A 19,222-nucleotide genomic window follows, 5' to 3' on the forward strand; every position below is an offset into this window, starting at 1 on the left:
TGGGCGCGCCCTGGTGTATCGTCGTCTGTGTGGGCCTCTGTTTGCGGTGATTCCAACTACCAAAAATCACAAATATTCCTAAATAATTCTTCGTGGAGTTGCATCACGGCTGGACTTCATTTGATATGGATTTTCTACGATATAAAAACAGGCAACAAACAGGAACTAGCACTGGGCACTGGATAAGTAAGCTAGTCCAAATAAATCATATAAAAAGTTGCCAAAAGTATGTAAAACTTGTATAATATTGGCATGAAACAATCAAAAATTATAGATATGATGGAGTCGTATCAACCATGGATACGACTATCCATGGAAAGTGAAAGTATGGTTGAAAAAGGAATAAACTTTATTTTCTATTTGGAACCGCCTATGATATATCTAGCATGCAAAGTGTCGGGAGCTCTAAGTCGTTATCGTTGGTGGGAAAAGTATGCCTCTCAATACATTTTTTTATCTCTAAGTTTTTCGCTTCGAGATCTGGCACCTCTACAAATCCCTACTTCCCTCTGCGAAGGGCCTCTCTTTTACTCTATGCAATTTTTATTTTGAGTCTCCATCTTTTCTTATAAAGCACCAACTAGTGGGCACTGTGATCGTACTTGAGCATTGGGTGTTGCTAATATGCGAGTGTATTTCATGAATGGATCAATGATTGAGCATGATGTGCTAGGGATAACTTATTTTAGCGTTGATATTTTGAAAGACATGGTTGCTTGTTGATATGCTTGAGTATTTAAGTCTCATGTCAAAACTAAACTATTGCTTTGAACCATATAAAAAGTCCAAATGTCCATGCTATAAAGAAAAGAATATGAGATGAAATGTTAGGCAACATTCCACATCAAAAATCTGGTTTTTATCATTTACCTACTCGAGAATGAGCAGGAATTAAGCTTGGGGATGCTGATACGTCTTCAACGTATCTATAATTTTTGATTGTTCCATACTGTTATATTATCATTCTTGGATGTTTTACAATCATTTTATAGTCATTTAATATTATTTTTTGGTACTAACCTATTGACATAGTGCCCAGTGCCAGCTGCTGTTTTCTGCATATTTTTTACATGGCAGGAAATCAATACGAAATGGAGTCCAAACACAGCGAAACCTTTTATGAATTTTTTGGACCAGAAGATATCCAGTGGGCCAAATAAGTACAGAGGTGGGGGCTCGAGGTGAGCACAAGACACCTGGGCGCGCCTGGAGGCCCAGGCGCACCCTGGTGGGTCGTGCCCACCTCGGTGGCCTCTCTCTATTTTGATTCTCAATACAATGGTCTCTTGGAGATCCATATGATGTAACTCTTTTTGCGATGTGTTTGTTGGGATCCGATGAACTTTAAGTTTATGATTAGATCTACCTTTTTATCCATGAAAGTTATTTGAGTCTTCTTTGAGCTCTTATATGCATGATTGCTTATAGCCTCGTATTTCTTCTCCGATATTTGGGTTTCGTTTGGCCAACTCGATCTATTTATCTTGCAATGGGAAGAAGTGCTTTATGATGGGTTCGATCTTACGGTGCTTGATCCCAGTGACAGAAGGGAAACCGACACGTATGTATCGTTGCCATTAAGGATAACAAGATGGGGTCTATTTCTACATAAATATATCTTGTCTACATCATGTCATCATTCTTATTGCATTATGATACGTCTCCAACGTATCTATAATTTTTGTTTGTTCCATGCTATTATATTATCCATCTTAGATGTTTTATATGCATTTATATGCTATTTTATATGATTGTTGGGACTAACCTATTAACCTAGAACCCAATGCCAGTTTTTTCCTTGTTTTTAAGTTTTACAGAAAAGGAATACAAAATGGAGTCCAATTGATGTGCCAATTTTTGATGATTTTTTATGGACCAAAAGAAGCCCCTAAAGTAAAAGAGTTGGGTCTGAAGAGTCCCGAGCCATCCACGAGGGTGGAGGGCGCGTCCTACCCCCTGGGCGTTCCCCCTATCTCATGGATGACTGGGAGACCCCCCTCACGTCAGACCGACGCCAAAGATTCCTATAAATATAGAAACCCCCCAAAAGAAACCTAGATCGGGAGTTCCGCTGCCGCAAGCCTCTGAGCCACCAAAAACCAATTGGGACCCTGTTCCAGCACCCTGCCGGAGGGAGGAACCATCACCGGTGGCCATCTTCATCATCCCGGCGCTCTCCATGACGAGGAGGGAGCAGTTCACCCTTGGGGATGAGGGTATGTACCAGTAGCTATGTGTTTGATCTCTCTCTCGTGTTCTTGATTTGGCACGATCCTGATGTATCGTGAGCTTTGCTATTATAGTTGGATCTTATGATGTTTCTCCCCCTCTACTCTCTTTTTATGGACTGAGTTTTCCCTTTGAAGTTACCTAATCAGATTGAGTCTTTAAGGATTTGAGAACACTTGACGTATGTCTTGCGTGGGATACCCATGGTGACAATGGGGTATTCTATTGATCCACTTGATGTATGTTTTGGTGATCAACTTGCGGGTTCCGTGACCATGGGAATCTATGCATAGGGGTTGGCACACATTTTCGTCTTGACTCTCCGGTAGAAACTTTGGGGCACTCTATGAAGTTCTTTGTATTGGTTTGAATAGATGAATCTAAGATTGTGTGATGCATATCGTATAATCATACCCACGGATACTTGAGGTGACATTGGAGTATCTATGTGATATTATGGTTTTGGTTGATGTGTGTCTTAAGGTGTTATTATTCTATGAACTCTAGGGCTATTTGTGACACTTATAGGAATAGCCCAACGTATTGATCGGAAAGAATAACTTTGAGGTGCTTTTGTACCCTACAATAATCTCTTCGTTTGTTCTCCACTATTAGTGATTTGGAGTGACTCTTTGTTGCATGTTGAGGGATAGTTATATGATCCAATTATGTTATTATTGTTGAGAGAACTTGCACTAGTGAAATTAGAACCCTAGGCATTGTTTTGAAGCATTGCAATACCGTTTACGCTTACTTTTGTTACTTGCTACCTTGCTGTTTTTATATTTTTAGATTACATAAACCTATATCTACCATCCATATTGCACTTGTATCACCATCTCTTCACCGAACTAGTGGACCTATACAATTTACCATTGTATTGGGTATGTTGGTGACACACGAGATGCTTTGTTATTTGGTTGCAGGGTTGTTTGAGAGAGACCATCTTCATCCTATGCCTCCCACGGATTGATAAACCTTAGGTTATCCACTTGAGGGAAATTTGCTACTGTCCTACAAACCTCTGCACTTGGAGGCCCAACAACGTCGACAAGAAGAAGGTTTTGTAGTAGACATCACATTACTCCGTTTCTCCATGAACTTAATATACTAGATGCATGCTGGATAGAGGTCGATGTGTGGAGTAATAGTAGTAGATGCAGACATGTAATGCCCCGAGTCCGATGTGCCAGATGTCGTCCAGTTATTCGTCGTTGTTGCCATTTCATTCGCTTGCGTGTTGCAATTTGCCATGTCATCATGTGCATTTCATTCGCATGTTTTTCAAAACATGAATTTGTCTGGGACCCCCAGTTCCCTCCATTGTCCATTCCGAGCCCATTCACACTCGCACGCGCCCGCGGCACCTCCGAAATATTATTTTCTAAGTGGCATAAAAGTGTTCTTGGAATGGGGTGGAAGTTGGCATGTGGTCTTATTATAGTGTAGGTTGACCGCCTGCCAAATTTCGTCACATTCAGTGTCCATTTGATAGCCCAACCATCATCCGTAGCGGCACCGTTGCCTGAATCTTCGTCGGACATTTTTGATATCCAGAAACCTGTGCTGGCCTACACTTCTCTTCTCTCCTCTCATCCCAACCTCCTCTCCACACCTCACCAGCAGCCCACCTAGGCCTTCCTAACCCCCCCCCCCCCCCCGATCAGATCCGTCGGATCGCGATCGAAGGGCTCCGGAAGCCCCCAAACCCCTAACCCTAGCCCCTCATGCTATATATGGACACCTCCCCTCTCCATTTTGGGCAGCCTAGCCCCTCCACCTACCTCTAACCTCCCCCTCCTCAGAATCTGCGCGCAGCCACCTCCACTCCGCCTCTTGTCACCGGCCTAGAGGCCCGCCGCCACCTGCGCCGCTGCCTGTGGCCTGTCCCGCGCTGCCACATGTCCCCGTCGTCGCCCTCCACCTCCTCCCACCTGCCCGCAGCCCTCCCGGCCTGCACCAGGCCCGCCCCGAGCCAGATCTGGGCCCAGAGGGAGCCCGCGCGCCTCCGCCCGAGCACCCCGCAGCAATCTGCCCTGCGTGCCTCGTCGACCTTGCCGCCCTGCCATGCAAGCCTGCTGGCCACCAGAGGACCTCGCCGCCACCCCAGGCCAGGCCAGGCCAGCGCCTCGTCCCCCTCCTCCTCCTTCCTTTGTTTTCTCTCTCTTCCTCTCAGATCTCACGCTATCTCTCCCTGCGGCCTCCACAGTGACCCCGCCACCGGCCTCGTCTACGCCCACACCGGTTGGGATCCATCAGACCCAGGCCCCTGCGACCCGATCCCGGCCTCATCGTCCCTGCCGTGCTGCTCTGCTGCACTCGCCAGAGAATCAGGCGCCGTTGCCGCCCGCTCCCATGGCCGCCTCGGCCCTGCTCGAGAGGAGTACGAGCGCACATGCCCAACCGCGTCTCGGCCTCGTGGGCTAGGCCTCGCTCGGCCCAGCCCAGCGCGCCCTCTGCCCGGCCTGATCCACCACCAAACTGGGCGATGCCTGCTATGGTGAGCACAGCCCCGAGACTCCCTATGTAACGCACGTGCGTAGCTTGACAATGTCGCGCTCATTTTCTATGTGATTTCGACTAAGTTCCAGTTTTCAGAATTATCATATGTGCATGTTGTGATGATGATAACTTTGTGCATATTTATCCGATTGGTGTGTATTATATGTCAAAATGTTCATATCTTGCTGTTGTACATGATGGTTGCATTTGTAGTCATGCTACTGGTCATATTGATGCCTTAATCTTCATTGCAAAACTGCTAAGTGATATAAACTGCTGAAATCTGGTGCCTGTTAACATCATGTATGCATCTTGTGAGTGTTGTAACTTTGTCCCTGTTGATCCTATGGTGATGATCCTAATATGCAAATGTTTTGCTCTTAATTCTCTACGTGTTGGTGTGCTTTTATTTCATGTTAGGGAGCATCTTGACATGTTAATGCCTATTGCAAAAGTGCATGTTGCTGTTAACTACTAGAAACTGTTATAACTTGCCTATTTGTCTTTTTATACCTTTTTGTGTGATTTTCTTTTGAGCATCATGTCAACATGTTTTAGAAGCACAATCATGTCATATTTGCAGTGGTGCAATCCATTTATTTTGGTATGCCCTGTGATGAGTGCATCAAGCTTGTGAATTGGTCTACTTGCTATTAATGTTCTGCTAAGTTTGAATCTGTCATATCATGTTGCTATGTTTTCTTGATGCATCCATCTTTGGAGTGTGTTTGTTTGTTGTTTTAATCCATTTTGCATCAATGCCATGTTCAACTTGTTTTGCTCATATCTTCTAGGTTGTAGCTTCGAATTAAAAGAACCTTATATGTAACTTGACTAGAAATTCGTGTAGATCATCTTGACGCACTTTAACTTGCTGTTTAACAACTTCAACTTAATGTTTTATTAAGATCTGGACCAATTTCTAAATTTGCATACGAGGACTTACTGGAATTGTAATATGTTCTTTCTGGCCTCATTTAAACTTGCTTTGTTGTGATGTTCTTATATGCATGATCTCATGCCATGAGTAGCATCATGTAGCCTTGTCATGCATCATAGTTGGTTGTGCATCATGTCATGTTTATGTGTTGGGTGTTTACCATGTTGTTTGCTTCTTTCCGGTTGTGCTTCTTCTCGATCGTTCCGTTTCGTTGCGATTGTGAGGATTTGTTCGACTACGTTTGGATCGTCTACTCCCATTCATCTTCTTCATGGACTCCATCTTCTTCCTAGCAGGATTTCAGGCAAGATGACTATTACCCTGGATCTCACTACTATCATTGCTATGCTGGTTGTCTTGATGCTATCGCTATGTCGCGCTTCCTACCACTTGTTTATCAAGCCTCCCATTATGCCGTGAACCATCCTCTAACCTTTCCACCATCCTAGGCGCCGTTGTTTGGCTATGTTACCGCTTTGCTCAGCCCTTCTTATAGCGTTGCTACTTGCAGGTTGTTCCATGTTGGGACATGAATATCTTGGAATATCATAATATATCTCATATTTAATTAATGCACATATATACTTGGTAAAGGGTGAAAGGATCGGCCTTTTGCCTGGAGTTTTGTTCCACTCTTGCCGCCCTAGTTTCCATCATACCGGTGTTATGTTCCTTGATTTTGCGTCCCTAACACGATGAGGGTTTATGGGCCCCTCTTGACAGTTCGCTTTGAATAAAGCTCTTCCAGCAAGGCCCTACATTGGTTTTACCATTTTCCTAATAACAACTAAAAACTTGCATAGGGACCGACTAGCACCCAATGACTCTTAACCAACCCCTGGGCCAGTACTCCTCATGAGTGTTGGTCCGAACCTGTCAACCGCCGGTGACCGCTAGGGGCAACTCTGGATTTGGCCTACCGGAAGTTTGGACAATCTGATTGTGGTCTGAGACGAGATATGCGCGGCTACTATCAGGGTGTCGGCATGTCGGGAGGTCTTGCTGGACATGTTTTACCATTGTAGAAATGTCTTGTGCACCGGGATCCCGAGTATGATCGGATGTCCCACGATGGAGGATTGTCTCCACGGATCGCTAGCTTGTGATGGGCTAAGTTGGGACACCCCTGCAGGGTTTAAACTTTTGAGAGCCATGCCCACCGTTATGTAGCAGATGGGAGTTTTTAATATCTGGTTGTAGAGAACTTGACACCAGATTTGAATTAAAATACACCAACCGCATGCGTAACCGTGATTGTCTCTTTTCGAGTGGGTCGAGAAGAGAACATGGTGGGGTTATGTTTGAACGTAAGTAGTTCAGGATAACTTCTTGATCATTACTAGTTTGCGACCATTTGCGTAGCTTCTCACCTTATTCTTGTACTCATAAGTTAGCCACCATACATTGCTTAGTCACTTGCTGCAACCTCACCACTTATCCATTCCTTTCCCATTAAGCCTTGCTAGTCTTGATACCCATGGTAATGGGATTGCTAAGTCCTCGTGGCTCAAAGATTACTACAACAACAGTTGCAGGTACAGGTAATGCGATGACCATGACGTGAGAGTGATGTTTACTTGTTTGGAGATATTCTTCTGCTTCTTCTTCGTTCAGGGGATAGGTTTCTAGTCGGCATCCTGGGCTAGCAGGGTGGATGTTGCTTGAGTTTCTGTTTGTGTTTCATCCATAGTTGGATGTTGCTCTAAAGTACGATGTTGTTGTATTCATGTGGCATTGTATGCCTTTTGCATGTATCCCCCATCTATTATGTAATGGTATGATGTAATGATATCCACCTTGCAAAAGCATTTCAATATGTGGCTCTATCCTTGGTGGGACCTTCGAGTTCCTCTTGGATAGGATAGCATATTGGGCGTGACAAGTTAGTATCAGAGCCTCGACCGACCATAGGAGCCTCCTTGATTGATCATAGTTGGCCGTTGTCGAGTCTAGAAGAAAAACCATTTTTCGGAGTCTAGTTATCTTGGAGAGTAGGAATTCTTTTACTCCTCAGACCCTTCGTCGCTCTTGTGAGGAATCTTGACATAGGTGTTTTGAATCTTTACTTTAGGATCATGCAGTAAGTTTTTGTTCGTGGCGTTGTCAGCTCTTTTCATCTGGTGCATTTCTCGCCAAGTTGATTCGATCCTTCTTCATCTTTGCAATATCAATCCTTAGTTCTTTCTCAACAAAGTTGTTTCCCCGTCCTCAGTTGTATTCTTTTTCCCACCCGCCCACCCTTTTTTCTTCTCGGAGCCGGAGTCCGTAATCGAGTATCCATCCTACTCGTGCGAAGCCTTTGCATTCTTGCCTTAATTATCTCAATCGGTGTTTTTTCTCTTCAAGTTATTCGTCGGTTCCCCCTTCCAAGTTGCCTTTGTTTTTCCTGCCCTCCCACCCCTTTTCTTCCCAGAGTATGTGCCTCTATTCGAGCATCAATTTCATTCATGCGGAGCCTCTTCAGTCTCTCGTCAATCATTTCAACCGGTGAATTCGCGTCAAGTTCATCATTGATTTGTCTTGTTTTCTTTTCCGGTGGACTCAATTCAAGTATTTGGTGTTGATCATATTCTTTCCTTCGGCTCAAATGTTTCCTCTTGCTCATTCATCTCTCGCTATTCTATTGTCCCGGAGTGCTGAAGTTATCTCAAAGGTTCATGTTTCAATCAAGACTCATTTGTTCCATTTTTAGGTTGTCACCTCATTCAAGTCTTTCAATCATTCTGGTGCATCATTTCTCATTCAACAATCCTTTCCAACGGTGTTTTCTCTTCAGTGGCCCCTAACCCACAGGTCTTTTCCCAGGATCTTACCTGACTCTTCTAATTCATCCGGAGTTATTCTCAAATCTTTCTCAAAGTGTGATGTAAGAATGGATTCCATCAGTCTTATGCCTTCTCCAAGACCGCTTTCAAATCTTTTTCATCTTTCGCTTAACCTTTACTCATTTTCATTCTTCCGGGGTGTCTCAACAATTCTTGGTGGTGGTTGTCATCATTCTCAGCTTTGAAGACCGTAGAAGAGTTGTTCTTGTAAATCTTGTCCTTTCTCTTGAAGATTCATGGTTCTAGCTTCTTGTTATCCTCTCAAATTATTTTGTTTGTCAGAAAATATTTTCATATCCACCGAGAGTACTTCAGGAGTCATTTTCCATCTTGTTGCACCAGAGGCCATCATTCCAGAAGAATTCTTCGTCCTCACATTTCAGCTATCGTTATCCAATTATCCCAATGCGTTTGTCAAGTATTCTTTAATCAGTTCGCGATCTCTTCGTTCTTTTGCACCTAAATCCCCTCAAGCATATTTGTTCTTCTAATTCTTCTTGGTGATTGGTTCTCTTTCTTCATTAATTTTCAAATTCTTACGGTGGTTCGTTCAGCATCCCTCTTCCTTTGTCGTCATATCAATACATTCATTCTTTCCAATCCTACCGATGGTTCATGCAGACATTCCAATCCTACGTGAATAAGTGGTATGCAAATCCATTGCTTCCCATCAATTTAATTGATGGAGGATAAGCATAACATAATTCTTATTCTTCTTTCATCAAGTTGACTAATCCCTTCCTTCAGAGTTTGTTCATGATTCATAAATTGTAGTCCCAAGTATTTTTCATCTTTTCTTTTTCGGAGTTCAAATTTCCTCGACCATCTCATCAAAACTTTCGTCTTAATCACTACAAGGCTTTAATCTTATTCTTTTCATCCTTCAATTTTATATCATCATCCTTTTGTTATCGTAGTTCTTCATGGTGGTTCTTCATGACTTAATTCATTCTTCAAGTGTTCATCAAGATTCTTCTTGGAGGAGCTCAACTATTATTCTTCTTGCATCTCGAAGTGCAATTAATTCTTCATATTCTTTGAAGTGGAGTTTTGCATTTCTTCGTTCTTCTCAACTAGTCATGCATTTGGTTGTGGCATAAGTTCACCTCAAGTTTTGAGATGTTTTTCCATACGTCCACAACAAGCTTATTCTTTTGTTGTTGATTTTCTCAACAACTCCGCTCTATCCTTCCTTCTAAGAATTCTTTCGAATTCATTCGTGGTGGAGGTTGTTGTTCTCTTATCCGTTCTTTTCATTCCACTATTTCAATTCTTCCGGAGGCATTGTGTTGTTCATCTCGTCAAGTATCATTCCATCTTGTGAAGTTCATGTTCTATTCCTTCCATTTTCAGCCGAAAACCTGCCCAAATTCTTTCGTTCTCATTCCTTTTTTAACTTGTTCTAACCAGAGTGGTTTTAGAGTCTATGTTATGCCTGAAACTTCTGATTTTCTTCATATTCACCGTTCCTCTTTTCTACCGAGTGCTCTTGACTTCGTTCATCTTCTCTCTTGCATTATTACTTCACCTCATCCTCTTTTTCTTCCATCTCATTCCTAAGATCTCGGGATGAGATCTTCTGTTAGCGGCGGAGAGTTGTAACGCCTCGAGTCTGATGCGCCAGATGTCATCCAGTTATTCGTCGTCGTTGCCATGTCATTCACTTGCATGTTGCACTTTGCCATGTCATCATGTGCATTTCATTCGCATGTTTTTCAAAACTTGCATCCGTCCGGGATCCCGAGTTCCCTCTGTTGTCCGTTCTGAGCCCATTCACACTCACACGTGCCCGCGGCACCTTCAAAATATTATTTTCTAAGTGGCATAAAAGTGTTCTTAGAATGGGGTAAAAGTTGGCATGCGGTCTTATTATAGTGTAGGTAGACCGCCTGTGAAATTTCATCGCATTCAGAGTCCGATTGATAGCCCAACCGTCATCCGTAGCGGCACCGTTGTCGGTCTCTTTGTTGGACTTTTTAGGTAACCATAAACCCATGCCGGGCTACACTTCTCTTCTCTCCTCTCAGCCCAACCCCCTCTCCACAGCCCACCTACATCCCACCTAGGCCTGGCTAAGCCCCCCTCGATCGGATCCGTCAGATCGCGATCGGAGGGCTCCGGAAGCCCCCCAAACCCCAAACCCTAGCCCCTGATGCTATATATGGACACCCCCTCTCTATTTTGGGCAGCCTAGCCCCTCCACCTACATATAGCCTCCCCTCCTCAAAATACGCACGCAGCCACCTCCACTCCGTCACTTTTCGCCGGCCTAGAGGCCCGCCGCCACCTGCGCTGCTGCCTGTGGCCGCTCCCACGCTGCCACGTGTCCCAGCCGCCGCCCTCCACCTCCGCCCACCTCCCCGCGGTCCTCCCGGCCTGCACCAGGCCCGCCCTGGGCCAGATCTAGGCTCGAAGGGAGCCCGTGCGCCTTCGCCCCGCAGCGATCCGCCCCGCCTACCTCGTCAACCTCGCCGCCCTACCGTCCGCGCCCGGTGGCCACCGGCGGACCTCGCCGCTGCCCCAAGCCAGGCCAGCGCCCCGTCCCCCTCCTCCTCCTTCCTCCGTTTTCTCTCACTCTCCCTCTCATATCTCACGCTCTCTCTCCCTCCGGCCTCCACAGGGACCCGCTGCCGGCCTCGTCTTCGCCCGCACCAGCCGGGATCCATCGGATCTGGGTCCCCGCGACCCGACCCCGGCCTCATCGGCCCTGTCGGACCATGCTGCCGCCCTCACCGGAGATTCAGGCGCCGCCTATGCCCGCTGCCATGGCCGCCTCGGCCCTGCTCGAGAGGAGCACGAACGCGCACGCCCAGCCGCGCCTCGGCCTCGCCGGGCCCAGCCAAGCGCACCCTCTGCCCGACCTTATCCACCACCGAACTGGGCCACGGCCCGCTATGGTGAGCCTAGCCCCAAGACTCCCTATGTAACACACGTGCGTAGCTTGACTATGTCGCGCTCATTTTCTGTGTGATTTCGATTGAATTCGACCAAGCCCAACTTTTCAGAATTATCATATGTGCATGTTGTGATGATGATAACTTTGTGCATGTTTATCCGATTGGTTTGTATTATATGTAAAAAATGTTCATCTCTTGAGGATCTATGTGATGGTTGCATTTGCATTCATTTTAATGTTCGTATTGATGCCTTAATCTTTGTTGCAAAACTGCTAAGTGATATAAACTGCTGAAATTTGCTGCCTATTAACATCATATATGCATCTTTTGAGTGTTGTAACTTTGTCACTGTTGATCCTATGGTGATGATCTTGATATGAAAATGTTCTGATCGTCATTCCGTACATGTTGTTATGCTTTGAATTCATGTTAGGGTGCACCTTGGCATGTTAATCCCTGTTGCAAAAGTGCATGCTACTGTTAACTGCTGAAAACTGTTATAACTTGCCTATTTGTCTTTTTTATATCTTTCTGTGTCATTTTCTTCTGAGCATCATGTCAACATGTTTTTGGAACACAATCATGACATCTTTGAAGTGGTTCAATCCATTTATTTTGATATGCCCTGTGATGAGTGCATCAAGCTTGTGAAGTGGGCTACTTGCTATTATTGTTCTGCTAAGTCTGAATCGGCCATATCATGTTGTTATGTTTGCTTGATACTACCATTTAATACATGCATAATCTGGAGATGCTTAGTTGACATGTTTTGATGTGAATATTGTTATCTATCATGCCATTCCATTTGATGACATATGTAAGTCCTGTAGCATATGTTTTTTTCCATGAACTTGCCTAAATGATGTTCCAGTTTTCTGTTAACTTCATGATGCCATGTTGTGAGCTTGATATTAATTAATATATGCCTCGTTTGGAGATGCTCCAATTACGCCAATTGAAGTATGAACTGAGTAATTTGTTCGCATGCCATGGGTGTTAATATTGGACTTCATATGACCTTTTTTCCAAGTTTGCAAACATGCTGTGATAATGTTGTTGTTTTACACTTGCTGAAACCGTTACAACTTTCAAACTTGTCTTGATGGTTTCCACTAGTCCATGAGTCATGTGCATATGATGTATTGATGTTATTTGCTCTTTGTTATGTGTACTTTTATGCCATGCCCTTGGTTGTCATATAAATTTTCTATATCTTGTCTCTTTCTTGCTCTCAAGTTGCCATCATATTAACTCTGCTCATGCATATACCCTGTTTTCCATCGTCATGAATTTGTGTTATTAAGTTGCCTTATTGCATTAATCATCTTGGATTAATCTTGATGCCTATGAACCATAACCTTAGTGATATTTGAAGCATGTTATATGTAGTTTGAGTGCATATCAAGTTTGTGTTCATATGATTCCTGTATCATGTTGTTTTAATGATTGCAAAGTGCAGAGTTGCTGTTTTGGGCAGATTGTTGTTATAACTTGTTTGGAGTGTATGTGTTGCACCGTTGCTCCGTTTTGAGCATGCTCTATATGAAACTTGCTTAGATTTGCATGTAGTTTCATATTATCTTGTTGCATCCATGTTTGGAGTGTGTTTATTTGATGTTTGAATGCATTTTGGATAAATGCCATGTTTAACTTGTTTTGCTCATATCTTCTAGGTTGTAGCTCCGAATTAAATGAACCTTATATGTAACTTGACTAGAAATTCGTGTAGATCATCTTGGCGCACTTTAAATTACTATTTAACAACTTCAACTTAATGTTTTCTTCAGATCTGGACCAATTTCTAAATTTGCATATAAGGACTTACCGGAATTGTTATATGTTGTTTCCGGCCTCATTTAAACTTGCTTTGCTGTGATGTTCTTGTATGCATCATCTCTTACCATGAGTAGCATAATGTAGCCTTGTCATGCATCATACTTGGTGGTGCATCATGTCATCTTTATGTGTTGGGTGTTTACCATGTTGTTTGCTTCTTTCCGGTTGTGCTTCTCCTCCATAGTGCCTGTTTCATTGCGATTATGAGGATTTGTTCGACTACACTTGGCTTGTCTACTCCATTCATGGACTCCATCTTCTTCCTAGCAGGATTTCAGGCAAGATGACCGTTACACTGGATCTCACTACTATCATTGCTATGCTAGTTGTCTCGATGCTATCGCTATGTCATGCTTCCTACCACTTGTTTATGAAGCCTCCCATTCTGCCAGGAAACAACCTCTAACCTTTTCGACCATCCTAGCCGCTGTTGTTTGGCTATGTTACCACTTTGCTCAGCCCTTCTTATAGCGTTGCTAGTTACAGGTGCAGTTGCAGGTTGTTCCATGTTGGGACATGGATATCTTGGAATATCACAATATCTCTTATATTTAATTAAGGGATAATTAGATTTATGCCCCTAGTTGTGTCCCACTCGTCTGTTTTACCCCTAATTCCCAAAAGTCACCGGTTCTGTCCAAGTCACTTTGCTCCTCTTATGCTTTTGCCCTTTGACCGTTTGACTGTTAGTTCGAAAACTTCATAACTAATTCATACTAAATCAGAAAAATGCAAATAAGATACCAAAATGTTCAGAAAAACATCAACTATATGTCAGTCATTTGCATTCATGAAAAATGTGTTGGAAAGTGCACATCCAAGTTTTAGCTCTTTTGACACCACCATGAATAGTAAACTCTAAAAAAATTCAAAAAAAATATGGTGGCAAAGAACAACAAGTGTTCTAAGCGCTTGCGAAGTTTCATTAAGGTATGACATTCGTGGAAGTCGTGGCAAAAAAATAATCTATTTTGGAGTGCTGATTGTTTTCTTTTGCCGCGGCAGCCATGAATGTTATTCCCTGATGAAACTTGGCAGGCACTTGAAACAGTTTTCATTCTTTGCCACTAATTTTTTTATGAATTTTTTGAACTTTTTTAGATTTTACTATTCATGGTGGTATCAAAAGAGCTAAAACTTGGATGTGCACTTTCCAACACTTTTTTCATGAATGCAAATGACACTGACATATAAGTGATGTTTTTCTGAACATTTTGGTATCTTATTTGCATTTTTCTGATTTAGTATGAATTAGTTATGAAGTTTTAAAACTGACGGTCAAACGGTCAAAGGGCAAAAGCATAAGAGGAGCAAAGTGACTTGGACAGAAGCGGTGACTTTTGGGAATTAGGGGTAAAACAGACGAGTGGGACACAACTAGGGGCATAAATCTAATTATCCCTTTAATTAATGCACATATATACTTGGTAAAGGGTGGAAGGCTCGGCCTTTTTCCTGGTGTTTTGTTCCACTCTTGCCGCCCTAGTTTCCGTCATACCGGTGTAATGTTCCTTGATTTTGCGTCCCTAAGACGATGAGGGTTTATGGGCCCCTCTTGACAGTTCGCTTTGAGTAAACCTCTTCCAGCAAGGCCCAACATTGGTTTTACCATTTGCCTAATAACAACTAAACACTTGCATAGGGACCGGCTAACAACCGAGAACTCTTAATCAACCCCCAGGAAAGTGCTCCTCATGAGTGTTGGTCCAAACCTGTTAACCGCCGGTGACCGCCAAGGGCAACTCTGGATTTGGCCTATCGAAAATTTGGACAATCCGATCGTGGCCAGAGACGACATACGCACGGCTACTATCAGGGTGTCGGCACGTCGGGAGGTCTTGCTGGACTTGTTTTACCATTGTTGAAATGTCTTGTGCACTGGGATCCCGAGTCTGATCGGATGTCCCGCATGGAGGATTGTCTCCGCGGATCATGAGCTTGTCATGGGATAAGTTGGGACACCCCTGCAGGGTTTAAACTTTCGAGAACCGTGCCTGCGGTTATGTGGCAAATGGGAGTTTCTAATATCCGGTTGTAGAGAACTTGACACCAGATTTGAATTAAAATACACCAACCGCGTGCGTAACCATGATGGTCTCTTTTCGAGTGGGTCGAGAAGAGAACACGGTGGGGTTATGTTTGAACGTAAGTAGTTCAGGATCACTTCTTGGTCATTACTAGTTTGCGACCGTTTGCATAGCTTCTCACCTTATTCTTGTACTTGTAAGTTAGCCCCCATACATTGCTTAGTCACTTGCTGCAACCTCACCACTTATCCATTCCTTTCCCATTAAGCTTTGCTATTCTTGATACCCATGGTAATGAGATTGCTGAGTCCTCGTGGCTCACAGATTACTACAACAACAGTTGCTGGTACAGGTAATGTGATGATCATGACGTGAGAGCGATGTTTACTTGTTTTGGAGTTCTTCTTATGCTTCTTCTTCATTCAGGGGATAGGTTCCTGGTTGGCAGCCTGGGCTAGCAGGGTGCATGTCGCTTGAGTTTCTGTTTGTGTTTCATCTGTAGTTGGATGTTGCTCTTATGTACGATGTTGTTGTATTCATGTGGCATTGTATGCCTTTTATATGTATCCCCCCATCTATTATGTAATGGTACGATGTAATGATATCCACCTTGCAAAAGCGTTTCAATATGTGGCTCCATCCTTGGTGGGACCTTCGAGTTCCTCCCGGATAGGATAACATATTGGGCGTGACAAGGCAGGAGTCGGTCTACTAATCTTGGACGTGATGCCTATATAATGATCATTGCCTGGATATAGTCATGATTTTTGAAGTTCTATCAATTACCCAACACTAATTTGTTCACCCACCGTTTGCTATTTTTCTTGAGAGAAGCCACTAGTGAAATCTACGACCCCCGGGTCTCTTCTTTATTATATTTGCCTTTGCGTTCTAGTTTCCTTTTGTCGGTGTACTAGAATAGGGGTACCCTAGTATCCCGAACTTGTGCACGGGCAATTGCAGCGCCCCGCGGCAAGGATTGCCGGGTGACCGCCAAGGTCCTCCGTGGTTCCTTTGGAGCCATTCAAGAACAAAGTATTTAAGCCAAGGAGACAAGGCCCCGGCAAGAGGAGCTTGCCGGGAAGGCCAATCAAGGCATCACAAGGAAGTTGCCGCGACGCGCCGCGCGTCCCGGCAAGGCCCGGTGAGCGACAAGCTTCCGGGTGCGGCAAGGCAACGACCGCGGCAAGGCGCTTGCCGCGGCAAGCGGCCAGTCTGTACCCACGCTCCAGCACATCCACCAACGTGTCGCCCTGGGGCCTTTCCAGACGCGCGTGGCGAGAGGCTGTGCAGCCAGCGGTGTGCGGTGGCATGCGACGCTGACAAGATTGCCATCGTGGCAAGTGGTGGCGCCCCTGACGGTCCTTTTTTGCACTGTTTGGGTGACGCGGACGGGCATTTAATGCCCTTGTCCCCTGCTGTCAGGGTTAGGTAGGATGCACTGTACAAGTACCTGTACCAACCACCTCTCTTTTTCCATTTTTACCCTTTCCTACGTTGCCACCTGTCGGTGACCCCTTGAGCATATAAAAGGAGGCCCATGCGCAACGTAGGGGGGGTTCGAACCCAGAAAACACTCACGCTCGGTCTCGTTAGCAGCTCGCGTGTACTGTAGCACTCAGCGCTCCCGAGCAAGAACACAATACAATCAGACAAGCAGCAGTAGGAGTATTATCTCTCCGGAGAGCTCCTAAGCTGGGTAAATTGCTCGTGTGTTTCGCCTCGATCTGCTCTTTGTGCGATCTCTGCCCCCCGCCGAACCGAAAGGGGCTCGGTCCGCCGGCCCCATAGGTGTTCATGGATCAGCTTCCCCGACACCTTTGCTTTTTTTTAGATCTATTAAACTAAAAATGCAAAAAATACCTTGCTGCAATTTATTTTATTTGGTGTTAGATCTATCAATATTTACAACTCTCTCACGCCCATTTGCCAATTTCTGGCGCCTTTGCCCGAAAGGGATTGACAACCCCTTTAACACGCAGGGTTGCGAGTATTTGTTATTTGTGTGTAAGTGTTGTTTCCATAGTGTTGTTTGGTTCTCCTACTGGTTCGATAACCTTGGTGTCATCACTGAGGGAAATACCTACCGTCGCTGTGCTGCATCATCCCTTCCTCTTTGGGGAAATACCGACGTAGTCCGAGCAGACATCTGCGACTTGAGCTCCTATAGAGCGGCTGAGATCCAATTGGGCAATGGCGTTCCCTACTGAACTAGCGGGCTGCAGCGACGTGATCCAATCCTGATGGTGGCGGAGAGCTCCAATAGGAGGGGCGTCTGCGGGATCTACACACACACAGCGGCGGTGCATAGAGAAGATTGGGGAGGTTGTAGTCGGCAAGACGTTCATGGGCACCAAGGGCTACAACCTTGGCAGACTTTGCGAGGAGAGGAGGCTAGGGGATGTCACAGCTCATGAGACGACATCGCTGCAGAGCAGCACTTTGGGAGGAGACGGGGTTGGATGGTGGCGACGGACGCGAACCCTAGCTTGGTTTGGGGATGAGCAGGAAGACGGGGCGTGGGCGATGTGCATAGAGGAAGCGGGACGGGGAAAACGAAGTAGGGAACTGGAAAGAAAAATCAAGTGGGGGAGGTGAGACGGAAGAAACCAGACAAAAGTAGTGGGACAAAAAACCCGTGCCATGGACGCAATCCGACCAACTGCTCCAATAGGAGTAGAGACTAGGACTCCCCCCCTTTTTCCCTCCCTAGACACATGGGCTTTTAATGACTTGGTGCGCCTAGCCCAATAAGGCTAGGGCGCCTCCTCTCAGCCCATGCCAGCCCTTGGGTCTTGGTGGACCCACTTGTGGACTTCCGGATCCCTCCGGAATCCTCCGGAACCTTCTAGAAACTTCATGGTACAATACCGAAAAACTGCATCTTTTTCCGGAACCCAAAATATGACTTCCCATCTATAAATCTTTACCTATCAACCATTACGATACTCCTCATGACATACGGGATCTCATTCGGGACTCCAAACAACATTCGGTTACCAATCACCAAATATCCTAATACTAGTCTAGCGTCAACGAACATTACACATGCGACCCTGCCGATATTGTGGTCATGACTGAGACACCTCTGCGGTCAATAACCGATAGCGGGACCTGGGTGCCCATATTGATTCCTACATATTCCATGAAGATCTTTTATCAGTTGAACCATGATGTCAAGGATTTGGTTAATCCTGTATGCAATTCCCTTTGTCTGGCGATATGTTACTTGCCCGAGATTCGATCATCGGTATCTCCATACCGAGTTCAATCTCATTACCGACAAGTCTCTTTACTTGTTCAGTAATACAAGATCTCGTGACTAACCCATTAGCCACATTGATTGCAAGCTCTTTACGATGTTGTATTACCGAGAGGGCCCAGAGATATCTCTTTGTCATCCGGAGTGACAATTGCCAGTCTCGATCCGTCCCAACCCAACAAACACCTTCGCTGATACCTGTAGAGCACATTTATAATTACCCAGTTACAAAGTGGTGTTTGGATACACACTAAGTATTCCTGCAGTGTCAAGGAGTTACGCGATCTCATGGTCTTAGGAATAGATACTTGGCATGAAGAAAGCTATAACAATAAACTGATATGATCAGTTTATGATTGGGTCTTGTCCATCGCATCATTCTCCTAATGATTTGATCCCGTTATCAAATTACAACTCATGTCTATGGTTAGGAAACCTCAACCATCTTTGACCAACAAGCTAGTCTAGTAGAGGCTCACTAGGGACATGGTACTTGTTTATGTATCCACACATGTATTTAAGTTTCCAGTCAATACAATTCTAGGATGACTAATAAACCTCTATCATGAATAAGGAAATATGATAATAACCAATTTATTATTGCCTCTAGGGCATATTTCCAACAATATCTACATGAGGAATATGGTGATGCGGGAACACTTTGTTCTTGTCAAACAACAGAGAGGCATAGTAGTTTATCCGTG

The 19,222-nt window shown here is 44.7% G+C and overlaps 1 protein-coding gene across 1 annotated transcript; it reads left to right on the forward strand.

The window, feature by feature from the left end:
- Positions 1 to 4,130: 4,130 nt before the first annotated feature.
- On the forward strand, positions 4,131 to 13,643 carry LOC123090037 (vegetative cell wall protein gp1-like). The gene is made up of 3 exons (XM_044511526.1): positions 4,131 to 4,612; positions 10,686 to 11,393; positions 13,414 to 13,643. The coding sequence occupies exons 1-3, from the start codon at positions 4,131 to 4,133 to the stop codon at positions 13,514 to 13,516; spliced, it is 1,293 nt and encodes a 430-aa protein (XP_044367461.1). The 3' UTR covers positions 13,517 to 13,643.
- Positions 13,644 to 19,222: the final 5,579 nt, after the last annotated feature.

This window comes from Triticum aestivum, chromosome 4B (assembly GCF_018294505.1).
Source record: "Triticum aestivum cultivar Chinese Spring chromosome 4B, IWGSC CS RefSeq v2.1, whole genome shotgun sequence".
Classification (NCBI taxonomy): domain Eukaryota; kingdom Viridiplantae; phylum Streptophyta; class Magnoliopsida; order Poales; family Poaceae; genus Triticum; species Triticum aestivum.

Bases quoted from the DNA above. Each gene is read 5' to 3' on its own strand.
- LOC123090037 (XM_044511526.1), top strand. From the start codon at position 4,131: ATGTCCCCGTCGTCGCCCTCCACCTCCTCCCACCTGCCCGCAGCCCTC. The intron at 4,613-10,685 runs GTACGAGCGCAC...TATTTTGGGCAG, and splicing joins CTCGGCCCTGCTCGAGAGGA to CCTAGCCCCTCCACCTACAT. The intron at 11,394-13,413 runs GTGAGCCTAGCC...TCTCCTCCATAG, and splicing joins CTGGGCCACGGCCCGCTATG to TGCCTGTTTCATTGCGATTA.